The sequence below is a fragment of the Acinonyx jubatus genome, chromosome E3, assembly GCF_027475565.1.
Source record: "Acinonyx jubatus isolate Ajub_Pintada_27869175 chromosome E3, VMU_Ajub_asm_v1.0, whole genome shotgun sequence".
NCBI classification, from domain to species: domain Eukaryota; kingdom Metazoa; phylum Chordata; class Mammalia; order Carnivora; family Felidae; genus Acinonyx; species Acinonyx jubatus.
This window is the reverse complement of record NC_069398.1, coordinates 28,546,100-28,562,135: the sequence shown is the minus strand read 5'-3', so window position 1 is coordinate 28,562,135 and position 16,036 is coordinate 28,546,100. Positions and strand designations below refer to the sequence as shown.

The following is a 16,036-nucleotide window of genomic DNA, read 5'->3' as shown; positions in this document are numbered from 1 at the left end:
GTCTGCATCTTCCACTGACAGCACTACCACAGTGATTTCTTCCACAGCAGCCACCTCCTCTCCAACCCCCACTGAGAGTGCCACCAAAGTGCCTACATCTACAGATCTCAGTTCCTCTCCTACTCCCACTGACATTGCCACAACAGTGCCTTCTTCTACAGAGCCCATTTCCTCTCCAACATCCACTGAGGGTGCCACCACAACGTCTTCTTCTTCAGAGGCCAGTACGTCTCCATCTTCCACTGACAGCACTACCACAGTGATTTCTTCCACAGCAGCCACGTCCTCTCCAACCCCCACTGAGAGTGTCACCAAAGTGCCTACATCTACAGATCTCAGTACCTCTCCTACTCCCACTGACAATGCCACCACAGTGCCTACTTCTACACAGGCCACTTCCTCTCCAACATCCATTGAGAGTGCCACCACAAAGTCTTCTTCTTCAGAGGCCAGTTCGTCTCCATCTTCCACTGACAGCACTACCACAGTGTCTTCCTCTACAGAAGCCAGTTCATCTCCAACACCCACTGACAGCACGAACACAGTGATTTCTTCTACAGCAGCCACTTCCTCTCCAACTCCCACTGAGAGTGCCACCAAAGTGCCTACATCTACAGATCTCAGTTCCTCTCCTACTCCCACTGACAAGGACACAACAGGGCCCTCTTCTACAGAGGCCACTTCCTCTCCAACATCCACAGAAGGTGCCACCACAAAGTCTTCCTCTACGGAAGCCAGTTCATCTCCAACACGCACTGACAGCACGACCACAGTGATTTCTTCTACAGCAGCCACTTCCTCTCCAACCCCCACTGAGAGTGCCACCACAGCGCCTATATCTACAGATCTCAGTTCCTCTCCTACTCCCACTGACAATGCCACAACAGTATCTTCTGCTACAGAGGCCACATCCTCTCCAAAATCCACTGAGAGTGCCACCACAACATCTTCTTCTTCAGAGGCCAGTTCGTCTCCACCTTCCACCGACAGCACTACCACAGTGTCTTCCTCTACAGAAGCCAGTTCATCTCCAACACCCACTGACAGCACCACCACAGTGATTTCTTCTACAGCAGCCATTTCCTCTCCAACCGCCACTGAGAGTCCCAGCACAGTGCCTACATCTACAGATCTCAGTTCCTATCCTACTCCGACTGACAAGGGCACAGCAGTGCCATCTTCTACAGAGGCAACTTCATCTCGAACATCCACCGAAGGTGCCACCACAACGTCTTCCTCTTCAGAGGCCAGTTCGTCTTCACCTTCCACTGACAGCACTACCAGAGCGATTTCCTCTACAGTAGCCACGTCCTCTCCAACACCCAATGAGAGTGCCACCACAGTGCCTACATCTACAGATCTCAGTACCTCTCCTACTCCCACTGACAATGCCACCACAGTGCCTTCTTCTACACAGGCCACATCCTCTCCAACATCCACTGAGAGTGCCACCACAACGTCTTCTTCTTCAGAGGCCAGTTCGTCTCCACCTTCCACCGACAGCACTACCACATTCTCTTCCTCTACAGAAGCCAGTTCATCTCCAACACCCATTGACAGCACGACCACAGTGATTTCTTCTACAGCAGCCACTTCCTCTCTAACCCCCACTGAGAATGCCACCACAGTGCCTACATCTACAGATCTCAGTTCCTCTCATACTCCCGCTGACAATGCCACAAGAGTGCCTTCTTCTACAGAGGCCACTTCCTCTCCGACATCCACTGAAGGTGCCACCACAACGTCTTCTTCTGCAGAGGCCAGTACATCTCAACATTCCGCTGACAGCACGACTACAGTAATCTCTTCTACAACAGCCACTTCCCCTCCAACCCCCAATGAGAGTGCCAACACAGAGCCTACATCTACAGATCTCAGTTCGTCTCCTACTAACACTGACAAGGACACAACAGGGCCCTCTTCTACAGAGGCCACTTCCTCTCCAACATTCACAGAAGGTGCCACCACAACGTCTTCCTCTACAGAAGCCAGTTCATCTCCAACACCCACTGAGAGTGCCACCACAGTGCCTATATCTACAGATCTCAGTTCCTCTCCTACTCCCACTGACATTGCCACAACGGTGCCTTCTTCTACAGAGCCCATTTCCTCTCCAACATCCAATGAGGTTGCCACCACAAAGCCTTCTTCTTCAGAGGCCAGTACATCTGCATCTTCCACTGACAGCACTACCACAGTGATTTCTTCTACAGCAGCCACGTCCTCTCCAACCCACACTGAGAGTGCCACCACAGTGCCTATATCTACAGATCTCAGTTCCTGTCCTACTCCCACTGACATTGCCACAACAGTGCCTTCTTCTACAGAGCCCATTTCCTCTCCAACATCCAATGAGGGTGCCACCACAACGTCTTCTTCTTCAGAGGCCAGTTCGTCTCCATCTTCCAGTGACAGCACTACCACAGTGTCTTCCTCTACAGAAGCCAGTTCATCTCCAACTCCCACTGAGAGTGCCACCACAGGGCCTACATCTACAGATCTCAGTTCCTCTCCTACTCCCACTGACAAGGACACAACAGGGCCCTCTTCTACAGAGGCCACTTCCTCTCCAACATCCACTGAAGGTGCCACCACAACGTCATCTTCTTCAGAGGCCAGTACGTCTCCACATTCCGCTGACAGCACGACTGCAGTGATCTCTTCTACAGCAGCCACTTCCCCTCCAACCCCCAATGAGACTGCCACCACAGTGCCTACATCTACAGATCTCAGTTCCTCTCTTACTCCCACTGACAAGGACACAACAGGGCCCTCTTCTACAGTGGCCAATTCCTCTCCAACATCCACAGAAGGTGCCACCACAAAGTCATCCTCTACGGAATCCAGTGCATCTCCAACCCGCACTGACAGCACGACCACAGTGATTTTTTCTACAGCAGCCACTTCCACTCCAACCCCCACTGAGAGTGCCACCACACTGCTTACATCTACAGATCTCAGTTCCTCTCCTACTCCCACTGACATTGCCACAACAGTGCCTTCTTCTACAGAACCCACTTCCTCTCCAACATCTACTGAGGGTGCCACCACGTCTTCTTCTTCAGAGGCCAGTATGTCTCCATCTTCCACTGACAGCACTACCACAGTGATTACTTTCACAGCAGCCACGTCCTCTCCAACCACCACTGAGAGTGCCACCATAGTGCCTACATCTACAGATCTCATTTCCTCTCCTACTCCCACTGACAAAGCCACAACAGTGCCATCGTATACAGAGCCCACTTCCTCTGCAACATCCACTGAAGGTGCCACCACAACGTCTTCTTCTTCAGAGGCCAGTTCGTCTCCACCTTCCACCGACAGCACTACCACATTGTCGTCCTCTACAGAAGCAAGTTCATCTCCAACACCCATTGACAGCACGACCACAGCGATTTCCTCCACAGCAGCGACTTCCTCTCCAACCCCCAGTGAGAGTGCCACCAGGGTGCCTATATCTACAGATCTAAGTTCCTCTCCTACTCCCACTGACAGTGCCACAACAGTACCTTATTCTACAGAGCGCACTTCCTCTCCAACATCCCCTGAAGGTGCCACCACAACGTCTTCTTCTTCAGAGGCCAGTTCGTCTCCACCTTCCGCTGACAGCACTACCACAGTGATTTCTTCTACAGGAACCACTTCCTCTCCAACCCCCACTGAGAGTGCCACCACAGTGCCTACATCTACAGATCTCAGTTCCTCTCCCACACCTACTGACATTGCCACAACAGTGTCTTCTTCTACAGAGCCCACTTCCTCTCCAACATCCACTGAAGGTGCGACCACAACGTCTTCTTCTTCAGAGGCCAGTTCGTCTCCACATTCCACCGACAGCACTACCAGAGTGTCTTCCTCTACAGAAGCCAGTTCATCTCCAACACCCACTGACAGCACGACCACAGCGATTTCTTCTACAGCAGCCACTTCATCTCCAACACCCACTGAGAGTGCCACCACAGTGCCTACATCTACAGATCTCAGTACCTCTCCTACTGCCACTGACAATGCCACCACCGTGCCTCCTACTACAGAGGCCACTCCCTCTCCAACATCCCCAGAAGGTGCCACCACAACGTCTTCTTCTTCAGAGGCCAGTTCATCTCCACCTTCCGCTGACAGCATGACCACAGTGATTTCTTCTACAGCAGCCACTTCCTCTCCAACCCCCACTGAGAGTGCCACCACAGTGCTTACATCTACAGATCTCAGTTCCTCTACTACTCCCACTGTCATTGCCACAACAATGCCTGCTTCTACAGAGCCCTCTTCCTCTCCAACATCCCCTGAAGGTGCCACCACAACGTCTTCTTCTTCAGAAGCCAGTACGTCTGCACCTGACACTGACAGCACTACCAAAGTGATATCTTCTACAGCAGCCACTTCCTCTCCAACCCACACTGAGAGTGCCACCACAGTGCTTACATCTACAGATCTCAGTTCCTCTACTACTCCCACTGTCATTGCCACAACAATGCCTGCTTCTACAGAGCCCTTTTCCTCTCCAACATCCCCTGAAGGTGCCACCACAACGTCCTCTTCTTCAGAGGCCAGTTCGTCTCCACCTTCCACTGACAGCATGACCACAGCGATTTCTTCTATAGCAGCCACTTCCTCTCCAACCCACACTGAGAGTGCCACCACAGTGCCTACATCTACAGATCTCAGTTCCTCTCCCACTCCTACTGACATTGCCACAACAGTGTCTTCTTCTACAGAGCCCACTTCCTCTCCAACATCCACTGAGAGTGCCACCACAACTTATTCTACTTCAGAGGCCAGTTCGTCTCCACCTTCCACCGACAGCACTACCACAGTGTCTTCCTCTACAGAAGCCAGTTCATCTCCAACACCTACTGACAACACGACCACAGCGATTTCTTCTACAGCAGCCACTTCATCTCCAACACCCACTGAGAGTGCCACCACAGTTCCTACATCTACAGATCTCAGTAACTCTCCTACTGCCACTGACAATGCCAGAACAGTGCCTCCTTCTACAGAGGCCACTCCCTCTCCAACATCCCCTGAAGGTGCCACCACAATGTCGTCTTCTTCAGAGGCCAGTTCGTCTCCACCTTCCACTGACAGCATGACCACAGTGATTTCTTCTACAGCAGCCACGTCCTCTCCAACCCCCACTGAGAGTGCCACCACAGTGCTTACATCTACAGATCTCAGTTCCTCTCCTATTCCCACTGACATTGCCACAACAATGCCTGCTTCTACAGAGCCCTCTTCCTCTCCAACATCCACTGAAGGTGCCATCACAACGTCTTCTTCTTCAGAAGCCAGTAGGTCTCCACCTGCCACGGACAGCACTACCAAAGTGATATCTTCTACAGCAGCCCCTTCCTCTCCAACCCCCACTGAGAGTGCCACCACAGGGCCTACATCTACAGATCTCAGTTCCTCCCCCACTCCCGCTGACATTGCCACAACAGTGCCTTCTTCTACAGAGCCCACTTCCTCTCCAACATCCCCTGAAGGTGCCACCACAACGTCCTCTTCTTCAGAGGCCAGTTCGTCTCCACCTTCCACTGACAGCATAACCACAGTGATTTCTTCTATAGCAGCCACTTCCTCTCCAACCCACACTGAGAGTGCCACCACAGTGCTTACATCTACAGATCTCAGTTCGTCTCCTACTCCCACTGTCATTGCCACCACAATGCCTGCTTCTACAGAGCCCTCTTCCTCTCCAACGTCCACTGAAGGTGCCACCACAACGTCTTCTTCTTCAGAAGCCAGTACGTCTGCACCTGCCTCTGACAGCACGACCACAGCGATTTCTTCTACAGCAGCCACTTCACCTCCAACCCCCACTGAGAGTGCCACCACAGTGCCTACATCTACAGATCTCAGTTCCTCTCCTACTCCCACTGACAATACCACAACAGTGCCTCCTTCTACAGAGGCCACTTCCTCTCCAACATCCCCAGAAGGTGCCACCACAACGTCTTCTTCTTCAGAGGACAGTTCGTCTCCACCTTCCAGTGACAGCACTACCACAGTGATTTCTTCTACAGCAGCCACTTCCCCTCCAACCCTCAGTGAGAGTGCCACCACAGTGCCTACATCTACAGATCTCAGTTCCTCTCCCACTCCCACTGACATTGCCACAACAGTGTCTTCTTCTGCAGAGACCACTTCCTCTCCAACATCCACTGAGAGTGCCACCACAACGTCTTCTTCTTCAGAGGGCAGTTCGTCTCCACCTTCCACCGACAGCACTACCACAGTGTCTTCCTCTACAGAAGCCAGTTCATCTCCAACACCCACTGACAGCACGACCACAGCGATTTCTTCTACAGCAGCCACTTCATCTCCAACACCCAGTGAGAGTGCCACCACAGTGCCTACATCTACAGATCTCAGTACCTCTCCTACTGCCACTGACAATGCCACCACCGTGCCTCCTACTACAGAGGCCACTCCCTCTCCAACATCCCCAGAAGGTGCCACCACAACGTCTTCTTCTTCAGAGGCCAGTTCATCTCCACCTTCCGCTGACAGCATGACCACAGTGATTTCTTCTACAGCAGCCACTTCCTCTCCAACCCCCACTGAGAGTGCCACCACAGTGCTTACATCTACAGATCTCAGTTCCTCTACTACTCCCACTGTCATTGCCACAACAATGCCTGCTTCTACAGAGCCCTCTTCCTCTCCAACATCCCCTGAAGGTGCCACCACAACGTCTTCTTCTTCAGAAGCCAGTACGTCTGCACCTGACACTGACAGCACTACCAAAGTCATATCTTCTACAGCAGCCACTTCCTCTCCAACCCACACTGAGAGTGCCACCACAGTGCTTACATCTACAGATCTCAGTTCCTCTACTACTCCCACTGTCATTGCCACAACAATGCCTGCTTCTACAGAGCCCTTTTCCTCTCCAACATCCCCTGAAGGTGCCACCACAACGTCCTCTTCTTCAGAGGCCAGTTCGTCTCCACCTTCCACTGACAGCATGACCACAGCGATTTCTTCTATAGCAGCCACTTCCTCTCCAACCCACACTGAGAGTGCCACCACAGTGCCTACATCTACAGATCTCAGTTCCTCTCCCACTCCTACTGACATTGCCACAACAGTGTCTTCTTCTACAGAGCCCACTTCCTCTCCAACATCCACTGAGAGTGCCACCACAACTTATTCTACTTCAGAGGCCAGTTCGTCTCCACCTTCCACCGACAGCACTACCACAGTGTCTTCCTCTACAGAAGCCAGTTCATCTCCAACACCTACTGACAACACGACCACAGCGATTTCTTCTACAGCAGCCACTTCACCTCCAACACCCACTGAGAGTGCCACGACAGTTCCTACATCTACAGATCTCAGTAACTCTCCTACTGCCACTGACAATGCCAGAACAGTGCCTCCTTCTACAGAGGCCACTCCCTCTCCAACATCCCCAGAAGGTGCCACCACAATGTCGTCTTCTTCAGAGGCCAGTTCGTCTCCACCTTCCACTGACAGCATGACCACAGTGATTTCTTCTACAGCAGCCACGTCCTCTCCAACCCCCACTGAGAGTGCCACCACAGTGCTTACATCTACAGATCTCAGTTCCTCTACTACTCCCACTGTCATTGCCACAACAATGCCTGCTTCTACAGAGCCCTCTTCCTCTCCAACATCCCCTGAAGGTGCCACCACAACGTCTTCTTCTTCAGAGGCCAGTTCATCTCCACCTTCCGCTGACAGCATGACCACAGTGATTTCTTCTACAGCAGCCACTTCCTCTCCAACCCCCACTGAGAGTGCCACCACAGTGCTTACATCTACAGATCTCAGTTCCTCTACTACTCCCACTGTCATTGCCACAACAATGCCTGCTTCTACAGAGCCCTCTTCCTCTCCAACATCCCCTGAAGGTGCCACCACAACGTCTTCTTCTTCAGAAGCCAGTACGTCTGCACCTGACACTGACAGCACTACCAAAGTGATATCTTCTACAGCAGCCACTTCCTCTCCAACCCACACTGAGAGTGCCACCACAGTGCTTACATCTACAGATCTCAGTTCCTCTACTACTCCCACTGTCATTGCCACAACAATGCCTGCTTCTACAGAGCCCTTTTCCTCTCCAACATCCCCTGAAGGTGCCACCACAACGTCCTCTTCTTCAGAGGCCAGTTCGTCTCCACCTTCCACTGACAGCATGACCACAGCGATTTCTTCTATAGCAGCCACTTCCTCTCCAACCCACACTGAGAGTGCCACCACAGTGCCTACATCTACAGATCTCAATTCCTCTCCTACTCCCACTGACATTGCCACAACAGTGCCTTCTTCTACAGAGGCCACTTCCTCTCCAACATCCCTGAAGGTGCCACCACAACGTCTTCTTCTTCAGAGGACAGTTCGTCTCCACCTTCCACTGACAGCACTACCACAGTGATTTCTTCTACAGCAGCCACTTCCCCTCCAACCCTCACTGAGAGTGCCACCACAGTGCCTACATCTACAGATCTCAGTTCCTCTCCCACTCCCACTGACATTGCCACAACAGTGTCTTCTTCTGCAGAGACCACTTCCTCTCCAACATCCACTGAGAGTGCCACCACAACGTCTTCTTCTTCAGAGGCCAGTTCGTCTCCACCTTCCACCGACAGCACTACCACAGTGTCTTCTTCTACAGAAGCCAGTACATCTCCAACACCCACTGACAGCACGACCACAGCGATTTCTTCTACAGCAGCCACTTCATCTCCAACACCCACTGAGAGTGCCACCACAGTGCCTACATCTACAGATCTCAGTACCTCTCCTACTGCCACTGACAATGCCACCACCGTGCCTCCTACTACAGAGGCCACTCCCTCTCCAACATCCCCAGAAGGTGCCACCACAACGTCTTCTTCTTCAGAGGCCAGTTCATCTCCACCTTCCGCTGACAGCATGACCACAGTGATTTCTTCTACAGCAGCCACTTCCTCTCCAACCCCCACTGAGAGTGCCACCACAGTGCTTACATCTACAGATCTCAGTTCCTCTACTACTCCCACTGTCATTGCCACAACAATGCCTGCTTCTACAGAGCCCTCTTCCTCTCCAACATCCCCTGAAGGTGCCACCACAACGTCCTTCTTCTTCAGAAGCCAGTTCGTCTCCACCTTCCACTGACAGCACTACCACAGTGATTTCTTCTATAGCAGCCACTTCCTCTCCAACCCACACTGAGAGTGCCACCACAGTGCCTACATCTACAGATCTCAGTTCCTCTCCCACTCCTACTGACATTGCCACAACAGTGTCTTCTTCTACAGAGCCCACTTCCTCTCCAACATCCACTGAGAGTGCCACCACAACTTATTCTACTTCAGAGGCCAGTTCGTCTCCACCTTCCACCGACAGCACTACCACAGTGTCTTCCTCTAGAGAAGCCAGTTCATCTCCAACACCTACTGACAGCATGACCACAGTGATTTCTTCTACAGCAGCCACGTCCTCTCCAACCCCCACTGAGAGTGCCACCACAGTGCTTACATCTACAGATCTCAGTTCCTCTCCTACTCCCACTGACATTGCCACAACAATGCCTGCTTCTACAGAGCCCTCTTCCTCTCCAACATCCACTGAAGGTGCCATCACAACGTCTTCTTCTTCAGAAGCCAGTAGGTCTCCACCTGCCACTGACAGCACTACCAAAGTGATATCTTCTACAGCAGCCCTTCCTCTCCAACCCCCACTGAGAGTGCCACCACAGTGCCTACATCTACAGATCTCAGTTCCTCCCCCACTCCCGCTGACATTGCCACAACAGTGCCTTCTTCTACAGAGCCCACTTCCTCTCCAACATCCCCTGAAGGTGCCACCACAACGTCCTCTTCTTCAGAGGCCAGTTCGTCTCCACCTTCCACTGACAGCATAACCACAGTGATTTCTTCTATAGCAGCCACTTCCTCTCCAACCCCCACTGAGAGTGCCACCACAGTGCTTACATCTACAGATCTCAGTTCGTCTCCTACTCCCACTGACATTGCCACAACAATGCCTTCTTCTACAGACGCCACTTCTTCTCCAACATCCACTGAGAGTGCCACCACAACGTCTTCTTCTTCAGAGGTCAGTACAACTCCACCTTCCACTGACAGCAGTACCACCTTGATTTCTTCTACAGCAGCCACTTCCTCTCCAACCTCCACTGAGAGTGCCACCACAGTGCCTACATCTACAGATCTCAGTTCGTCTCCTACTCCCACTGTCATTGCCACAACAGTGCCTGCTTCTACAGAGCCCTCTTCCTCTCCAACGTCCACTGAAGGTGCCACCACAACGTCTTCTTCTTCAGAGGGCAGTTCGTCTCCACCTTCCACCGACAGCACTACCACAGTGTCTTCCTCTACAGAAGCCAGTTCATCTCCAACACCCACTGACAGCACGACCACAGCGATTTCTTCTACAGCAGCCACTTCATCTCCAACACCCACTGAGAGTGCCACCACAGTGCCTACATCTACAGATCTCAGTACCTCTCCTACTGCCACTGACAATGCCAGCACCGTGCCTCCTACTACAGAGGCCACTCCCTCTCCAACATCCCCAGAAGGTGCCACCACAACGTCTTCTTCTTCAGAGGCCAGTTCATCTCCACCTTCCGCTGACAGCATGACCACAGTGATTTCTTCTACAGCAGCCACTTCCTCTCCAACCCCCACTGAGAGTGCCACCACAGTGCTTACATCTACAGATCTCAGTTCCTCTACTACTCCCACTGTCATTGCCACAACAATGCCTGCTTCTACAGAGCCCTCTTCCTCTCCAACATCCACTGAAGGTGCCACCACAACGTCTTCTTCTTCAGAAGCCAGTTCGTCTCCACCTTCCACTGACAGCACTACCACAGTGATTTCTTCTACAGCAGCCCACTTCCTCTCCAACCCCCACTGAGAGTGCCACCACAGTGCCTACATCTACAGATCTCAGTTCCTCTCCCACTCCCACTGACAATACCACAACAGTGCCTCCTTCTACAGAGGCCACTTCCTCTCCAACATCCCCTGAAGGTGCCACCACAACGTCTTCTTCTTCAGAGGACAGTTCGTCTCCACCTTCCACTGACAGCACTACCACAGTGATTTCTTCTACAGCAGCCACTTCCCCTCCAACCCTCAGTGAGAGTGCCACCACAGTGCCTACATCTACAGATCTCAGTTCCTCTCCCACTCCCACTGACATTGCCACAACAGTGTCTTCTTCTGCAGAGACCACTTCCTCTCCAACATCCACTGAAGGTGCCACCACAACGTCTTCTTCTTCAGAGGGCAGTTCGTCTCCACCTTCCACCGACAGCACTACCACAGTGTCTTCCTCTACAGAAGCCAGTTCATCTCCAACACCCACTGACAGCACGACCACAGCGATTTCTTCTACAGCAGCCACTTCATCTCCAACACCCACTGAGAGTGCCACCACAGTGCCTACATCTACAGATCTCAGTACCTCTCCTACTGCCACTGACAATGCCACCACCGTGCCTCCTACTACAGAGGCCACTCCCTCTCCAACATCCCCAGAAGGTGCCACCACAACGTCTTCTTCTTCAGAGGCCAGTTCATCTCCACCTTCCGCTGACAGCATGACCACAGTGATTTCTTCTACAGCAGCCACTTCCTCTCCAACACCCACTGAGAGTGCCACCACAGTGCCTACATCTACAGATCTCAGTACCTCTCCTACTGCCACTGACAATGCCACCACCGTGCCTCCTACTACAGAGGCCACTCCCTCTCCAACATCCCCTGAAGGTGCCACCACAACGTCTTCTTCTTCAGAAGCCAGTACGTCTGCACCTGACACTGACAGCACTACCAAAGTGATATCTTCTACAGCAGCCACTTCCTCTCCAACCCACACTGAGAGTGCCACCACAGTGCTTACATCTACAGATCTCAGTTCCTCTACTACTCCCACTGTCATTGCCACAACAATGCCTGCTTCTACAGAGCCCTTTTCCTCTCCAACATCCCCTGAAGGTGCCACCACAACGTCCTCTTCTTCAGAGGCCAGTTCGTCTCCACCTTCCACTGACAGCATGACCACAGTGATTTCTTCTATAGCAGCCACTTCCTCTCCAACCCACACTGAGAGTGCCACCACAGTGCCTACATCTACAGATCTCAGTTCCTCTCCCACTCCTACTGACATTGCCACAACAGTGTCTTCTTCTACAGAGCCCACTTCCTCTCCAACATCCACTGAGAGTGCCACCACAACTTATTCTACTTCAGAGGCCAGTTCGTCTCCACCTTCCACCGACAGCACTACCACAGTGTCTTCCTCTACAGAAGCCAGTTCATCTCCAACACCTACTGACAACACGACCACAGCGATTTCTTCTACAGCAGCCACGTCCTCTCCAACCCCCACTGAGAGTGCCACCACAGTGCTTACATCTACAGATCTCAGTTCCTCTCCTACTCCCACTGACAATGCCACAACAGTGCCTGCTTCTACAGAGGCCACTTCCTCTCCAACATCCATGAAGGTGCCACCACAACGTCTTCCTCTTCAGAGGCCAGTTCGTCTCCACCTTCCACGACAGCACTCCCACAGTGTCTTCTCTACAGAAGCCAGTACATCTCCACCCCTGACAGCACGACCACAGCGATTTCTTCTACAGCAGCCACTTCCCTCCAACCCCCACTGAGAGTGCCACCACAGTGCCTACATCTACAGATCTCAGTTCCTCTCCTACTCCCACTGACATTGCCACAACAGTGCCTCCTTCTACAGAGGCCACTTCCTCTCCAACATCCACTGAAGGTGCCACCACAACGTCTTCTTCTTCAGAGGACAGTTCGTCTCCACCTTCCACTGACAGCACTACCACAGTGATTTCTTCTACAGCAGCCACTTCCCCTCCAACCCTCAGTGAGAGTGCCACCACAGTGCCTACATCTACAGATCTCAGTTCCTCCCCCACTCCCGCTGACATTGCCACAACAGTGCCTTCTTCTACAGAGCCCACTTCCTCTCCAACATCCCCTGAAGGTGCCACCACAACGTCCTCTTCTTCAGAGGCCAGTTCGTCTCCACCTTCCACTGACAGCATAACCACAGTGATTTCTTCTATAGCAGCCACTTTCCTCTCCAACCCCCACTGAGAGTGCCACCACAGTGCCTACATCTACAGATCTCAGTTCCTCTCCTACTCCCATTGACAATGCCACAACAGTGCCTTCTTCTACAGAGGCCACTTCCTCTCCAACATCCATTGAAGGTGCCACCACAACGTCTTCCTCTTCAGAGGCCAGTTCATCTCCACCATCCACCGACAGCACTACCACAGTGTCTTCTTCTACAGAAGCCAGTACATCTCCAACACCCACTGACAGCACGACCACAGCGATTTCTTCCACAGCAGCCACTTCCCCTCCAACCCCCACTGAGAGTGCCACCACAGTGCCTACATCTACAGATCTCAGTACCTCTCGTACTCCCACTGACAATGCCACAATAGTACCTCCTTCTACAGAGGCCACTTCCTCTCCAACATCTAATGAAGGTGCGACCACAACTTCTTCTTCAGAGGCCAGTTCGTTTCCACCTTCAACCGACAGCACTACCACAGTGTCTTCCTCTACAGAAGCCAGTTCATCTCCAACACCCATTGACAGCAAGACCACAGTGATTTCTTCTACAGCAGCCACTTCCTCTCTAACCCCCACTGAGAGTGCCACCACAGTGCCTACATCTACAGGTCTCAGTTCCTCTCCCACTCCCATTGACAATGCCACAACAGTGCCTCCTTCTACAGAGGCCACTTCCTCTCCAACATCCACAGAAAGTGCCACCACAACGTCTTCCTCCTCAGAGGCCAGTTCGTCTCCAACTTCAACAGACAGCACTACCACAGCGATTTCTTCTACAGCAGCCACGTCCTCTCCAACCCCCACTGAGAGTGCCACCACAGTGCCTAAATCTACAGATCTCAGTACCTCTCCTACTCCCACTGACAATGCCACAACAGTGCCTTCTTCTACAGAGGCCACTTCCTCTCCAACATCCACTGAGAGTGCCACCACAACGTCTTCTTCTTCAGAGGCCAGTTCGTCTCCCCCTTCCACTGACAGCACGACCACAGTGATTTCTTCTACAGCAGCCACATCCTCTCCAACCCCCACTGAGAGTGCCACCATAGTGCCTACATCTACAGATCTCAGTTCGTCTCCTTCTCCCACTGACAATACCACAACAGCGCCTTCTTCTGCAGAGGCCACTTCCTCTCCAACCTCCACTGAAGGTGCCACCACAACATCCTCTTCTTCAGAGGCTAGTTCGTCTCCACCTTCCACCGACAGCACTACTACAGTGTCTTCCTCTACAGAAGCCAGTTCATCTCCAACACCCACTGAGAGCACGACCATAGCGATTTCTTCTACAGCAGCCACTTCACCTCCAGCCCCCGCTGAGAGTGCCACCACAGTGCCTACATCTACTGATCTCAGTACCTCTCCTACTGCCACTGGCAATGCCACAACAGTGCCTACTTCTACAGAGGCCACTTCCTCTCCAACATCCCCAGAAGGTGCCACCACAACGTCTTCTTCTTCAGAGGCCAGTTCGTCTCCACCTTCCACTGACAGCATGACCACACTGATTTCTTCTACTGCAGCCACTTCCTCTCAAACCCCCACTGAGAGTGCCACCACAGTGCTTACATCTACAGATCTCAGTTCGTCTCCTACTCCCACTGACATTGCCACAACAATGCCTACTTCTGCAGAGCCCTCTTCCTCTCCAACATCCACTGAAGGTGCCACCACAACGTCTTCTTCTTCAGAAGCCAGTTCGTCTCCACCTTCCGCTGACAGCACTACCACAGTGATTTCTTCTACAGGACCCACTTCCTCTCCAACCCCGACTGAGAGTGCCACCACAGTGCCAACATCTACAGATCTCAGTTCCTCTCCTACTCCTACTGACATTGCCACAACAATGCCTTCTTGTACAGAGCCCACTTCCTCTCCAACATCTACTGAAGGTGCGACCACAACCCCTTCTTCTTCGGAGGGTAGTTCCACCGACAGCAGTACCACAGATTCTTCCTCTACAGAAGCCAGTTCATTACCAACCCCCAATGAGAGTGCCACCACAGTGATTTCTTCTACAGCAACCACTTCGTCTCCAACCCCCACTGAGAGTGTCACCACAGGGCCTACATCTACAGATCTCATTTCCTCTCCTACTCCCCCTGACATTGCCACAACAGTGCCTTCTTCTACAGAGCCCACTTCCTCTCCAACATCCCCTGAAGGTGCGACCACAACCTCTTCTTTTTCAGAGGGTAGTTCCACCGACAGCAGTACCACAGATTCTTCCTCTACAGAAGCCAGTTCATTACCAACCCCCAATGAGAGTGCCACCACAGTGATTTCTTCTACAGCAGCCACTTCCTCTCCAACCCCCACTTTGAGTGCCACCACAGGGCCTACATCTACAGATCTCAGTTCCTCTCCTACTCCTACTGACAAGACCACAACAGTGCCTTCTTCTACAGAGGCCACTTCCTCTCCATCATCCATTGAAGGTGCCACCACAACGTCTTCCTCTTCAGAGGCCAGTTCGTCTCCACCTTCCACCGACAGTAGTACCACAGAGTCTTCCTCTACAGAAGCCAGTTCGTCTCCAACACCTACTGACAGCACGACCACAGCGATTTCTTCTACAGCAGCCACTTCACCTCCAACCCCCATTGAGAGTGCCACCACAGTGCCTACATCTACAGATCTCAGTACCTCTCGTACTCCCACTGACAATGTCACAACAGTGCCTCCTTCTACAGAGGCCACTTCCTCTCCAACGTCCCCAGAAGGTGACAGCACAACGTCTTCTTCAGAGGCCAGTTCGTCTCCACCTTCCACTGACAGCATGACCACAGTGATTTCTTCTACAGCAGCCACTTCCTCTCCAACCCCCACTGAGAGTGCCACCACAGTGCCACCATCTACAGATCTCAGTTCCTCTCCTACTACTACTGACATTGCCACAACAATGCCTTCTTCTACAGAGCCCACTTCCT

General features: G+C 52.4%; 1 protein-coding gene across 1 annotated transcript; it reads left to right on the top strand.

Moving 5' to 3' along the window:
• Positions 1-6,973: 6,973 nt before the first annotated feature.
• LOC128313704 (spore coat protein SP96-like) lies at positions 6,974-9,184 on the top strand (the record flags this gene model as incomplete). Its single annotated transcript, XM_053213832.1, has 2 exons — positions 6,974-7,142; positions 9,108-9,184. Coding segments are annotated over exons 1-2 (246 nt in total), but the record flags the coding sequence as incomplete, so codon positions are not given.
• Positions 9,185-16,036: the final 6,852 nt, after the last annotated feature.